Here is a 3,635-nt window from a genome sequence, read left to right on the forward strand (position 1 = left end):
TAAAAGTATTAAAGTACATCCATTCCTCGCTCTCCTCAACTCACATAGTTCTGTGACTATTTTATGGAAATATCGATTTTTTAACTTTTTTTCTGTGAATGAGTCGTTTTCAAACCACGGAGAAATTTTCATTTTAACAAAGTCTTTTATTTTAATTTGTGTATCGTAAAAAACACGGGGCAAATATATGAGGCGGCCCGCGTGGAACAAGCTGCATTACTTCAGATTTGTAGGTGATAAATGATAAAATATGATGGGATTTATTAGGGGAGCCTCCGGGGAGCGGTGGGAGTACGCAGATTTGGGCGCGTAGTCATTAATTAAGCACGCCACGGAAAAATAAGTTTATAAAATTCACCAGTGATTTCTCCTGTGTGCGTGAAAACTCCCAGCACCTGTTTTTTTTTCCTTCGTGGTTATTTTCCGTTCCACTGCTCCTCCTCTGCTCAGCGGCGCCACCTCCCCTCCCCGGGGACCGAGTACTTTGTGAACACTGCAGGGTCATTTGTTAACAGCGCGCCGTGTTTGAATCCAACCGTTACTGATGGTGAACCATGTTTGACTGACGAAGGGCCATTATTTAAACATTAGGCCAGATGTTTGACTTAATGAGAGAATTTGGCAAAACTAATAAAAAATAAAAAAAACAACAACATTTTCCCTCCAGTCCGTAGCCGTCGTTCTGACCACGGAAACTGTACGAATTTGTTAATTTCTTTTATGCTCTACTTCAGGCAAAACAAACTTTCTAAAATGATGTAATAATGCCTTTGTTATAGTTTGTTATTTAAAGGCCGAACCTTGAAGACAAATTGGAAAAATATTCAAACTCTTTCTTACGACATATCTTTAATTTAAATCTAAACACTTCTCCGAGCGTCGTTTCCCTCAGTCTTTGAAGAGTTCTTTTACATCAAGTCACTTTCTGATTCTTAGCCTCGTCCAAGAACTAGAACTAGAAGTTCTACTCCCTTTAAATGTTTCTATCAAATTGATTGAAATTTTAACGTCTACTTTAATTCAGTTGTCATAAAGGTTCAAAGCCGCATTTCATATCTGATTCTCCTCCATCCACGTGGTAGATGAATTGTAGTAGAGTCGGTTTCCACTCTGAGTTTTTTTGTTTTTTTTTCTTCGTTCCCCACACCTCAACCCTTCAGTCGAAGCTTCAACTTCAGGTCAGATGTTTGTCTTGCGTCAGTCCAGACTGGCTGAGCGCAGGACAGGAACTAAGACTCAGACTGACAGGATGACTGACGCTGTTGTCAAACCAGTTGCCAGGAACTGTTGTCTGATTAATATTGTTGATGACACCAAATACGGCTTCACCAAAATAAAATATTGTTGATGACACCAAATACGGCTCCAAAATAAAAAACTCTCCACCTACAGTCAACCGTCCAGATGATCTGTAACGACTAAAAACCAACAACATTTTTATTCACACTTTAGTAAATTTTCTCATTAATAATTCATTCAAATCATTTAGAAACATCACAAATAAAAACTACCTGTAATTTATGCCTTTTTGTTCCAGTATTTTACAGAAGAAATTCAATGGGTTGTTGTTTGTTTGGTTGTTGTTTTTTTTTTTGTTGGTTTTTTTGTGTGTTTTTTGCCATATTCAGGAATGTTGATATGGCTGAATTTATCACAATTAATCACGATTAGTTGTAACTAATTGTGATGAATTGTAATAGTTTGGCAGCTCTAATAACTTGTAAGGTTGAAGGACCAGACCGTGACGAAAAACACGTTTCAGTCCATAAAATCTGACACATGTTTGATTCGAACGTCTGTATCGGTGAATCAGAAGCTCGTCTCGTTTGTGACTCCGCAGCAGCAGCAGCAGCAGCAGCAGCCGGTTGACTGCATTTTCTCAGACTTTCTGGACAGCCGTGTTTTATCAGTCGCTGCTCGTCTCTCAGCAGCTGGGTTCAATGCTCAGACAGGACAGGACCATTTAGATGGACTTATTTATTTTCACTGCAGTCCAGGTCCGTGTCCTCCAGGACTCATGTTAAGACCTGGTGAATCGTGGACATGGAATAAATAACTCTTATATCATTTATTCCGTCTTATTTTGTGGTGTTTTTCCACAACAGCTTAACGCCTTAAAACTAAATTCAAAAATCCGTGAAGAGGTGCTACTATCTGTGGTTCGAAGCGTGCTCTCACACTCTCAGTGTAATCCTGTGAAAATACAAAGTGCCGTCTGCAAATTGGTGTTCATTAAAAACTGTGTGAAATAAGACACAAAGTAACGCCGAGTCTTTCACTCGTGATGTGTGTTGTTTTCTAAGTGAGAGAAAGTTTGGGGTTTTTTAAATCAAAATAAGTTTTTTGTTTTGTTTTTTTTTACAAATATTCTGTTATTCTGACTGTTGTATTTGTTCCTTCTCCAGGTGTCAGTGGTACTTCAAGGCCAAGATGACCACAGAGGAGAAGAGGAGGACCAGCTACCAGAATGGACACAGTGAGTGAAACGAGTCCAAAAAAAAATGACTTTCTTTAATTGCATGTTTGTTTATCTATTTGTTAATTCAGTGGACAAAAAATTAACAAATCTAAGTTGAAAAACTGTTTTACATCTCAAACATAATTACCTAAAAAAGCAAGTCATCATCGTTAATGAGTTCGTTTTAAAGCCTTTATTCAAACTGATCATATCTTTTCATTTTCACCCTCAAAAAGTTAATTTAAAAACCAGGACTTTCTGCTCGTCAACAGGAAAATCTCGTGTCTTTGAAGTTGTTGAGTGAAAATAGTTCATTTAACTTTAAACAATTCACTGTTTCATCAACGATCTGTTGAAAAGATCGTCCTTTTATCCTTATGAAGTCGCCCCCCGGTGGTTCCCTAGAGTCAAATTCAATTTCTAAATAACATAAAAAATGGTCAGTGAGTATTTCAGTGAATAAAACACGTCATCAGACGTCCAATCAGACACAGGATTATAATAAAATGATCTCACTGCGAATCCAAAACTCCAAAACAGCACCACCACCTGACAACAGAGAGGAAAACTCTTTTTTTTTGTCTGTAATTCCTGTATTTTCATTTGTGAGATTGAAGGAACAATAATGAGGGCAGAGAAGATGAACCGATGATTCAAACGACCGCGTGAAAAGAAAACCACAACAACTGGAGTTTCCGGGCGCAAACAAGGGCAGCAACGGTGGCGATAAGAAGAGAGGAATTATATATATATATTTTTAATAGAACAGTTGGTTTGAGGCCACAGAGTCCGACACAGATAGACTGAGGTGAGGAAAGATATCAAATGAGTTCCTGAACGCAGCTAACAAGCTGTCACATGGTTCAGTGGGAACACACACACCGACAAACACACCTGTGTGTGTGAGATTTTTTTTTCCAAAAGTATAGTCTTGTCCTCTGTTTACTCGGGTTCAGCCCTGTGTGTGTGTGTGTGTTGAGGACCCGGGATCATGTGTGTGTGTGTTCTGGGATATCAGACTGTTGTTCCCGAAAAACAACACAGTTTTTTTTATTTTTTTATTTTTTTAAATATTCTTTTTCTTCAAGGACATTTTAGCACAGGTGGATGCTGTGTTCCAACCAGGAATTTTTACCCTCCTCCTCCCCCGTCCCCTCCCCTGCTTCCCCCCCGGTGT

General features: G+C 38.7%; 1 protein-coding gene across 2 annotated transcripts in view; it reads left to right on the forward strand.

Annotated features, from left to right (window-relative positions):
* The window catches only part of LOC103392284 (ephrin type-A receptor 6), a 101,390-nt gene that overhangs the window by 83,791 nt on the left and 13,964 nt on the right, over nt 1-3,635 (forward strand). For both annotated transcript variants that reach the window (XM_025063659.1, XM_025063660.1), the window contains exon 7: nt 2,406-2,476. In XM_025063659.1, the coding sequence (XP_024919427.1) occupies nt 2,406-2,476 (71 nt within the window). The remainder of the gene's footprint in view (nt 1-2,405; nt 2,477-3,635) is intronic.

Source organism: Cynoglossus semilaevis, chromosome 16 (assembly GCF_000523025.1).
Source record: "Cynoglossus semilaevis isolate Cse_v1.0 chromosome 16, Cse_v1.0, whole genome shotgun sequence".
NCBI lineage: Eukaryota > Metazoa > Chordata > Actinopteri > Pleuronectiformes > Cynoglossidae > Cynoglossus > Cynoglossus semilaevis.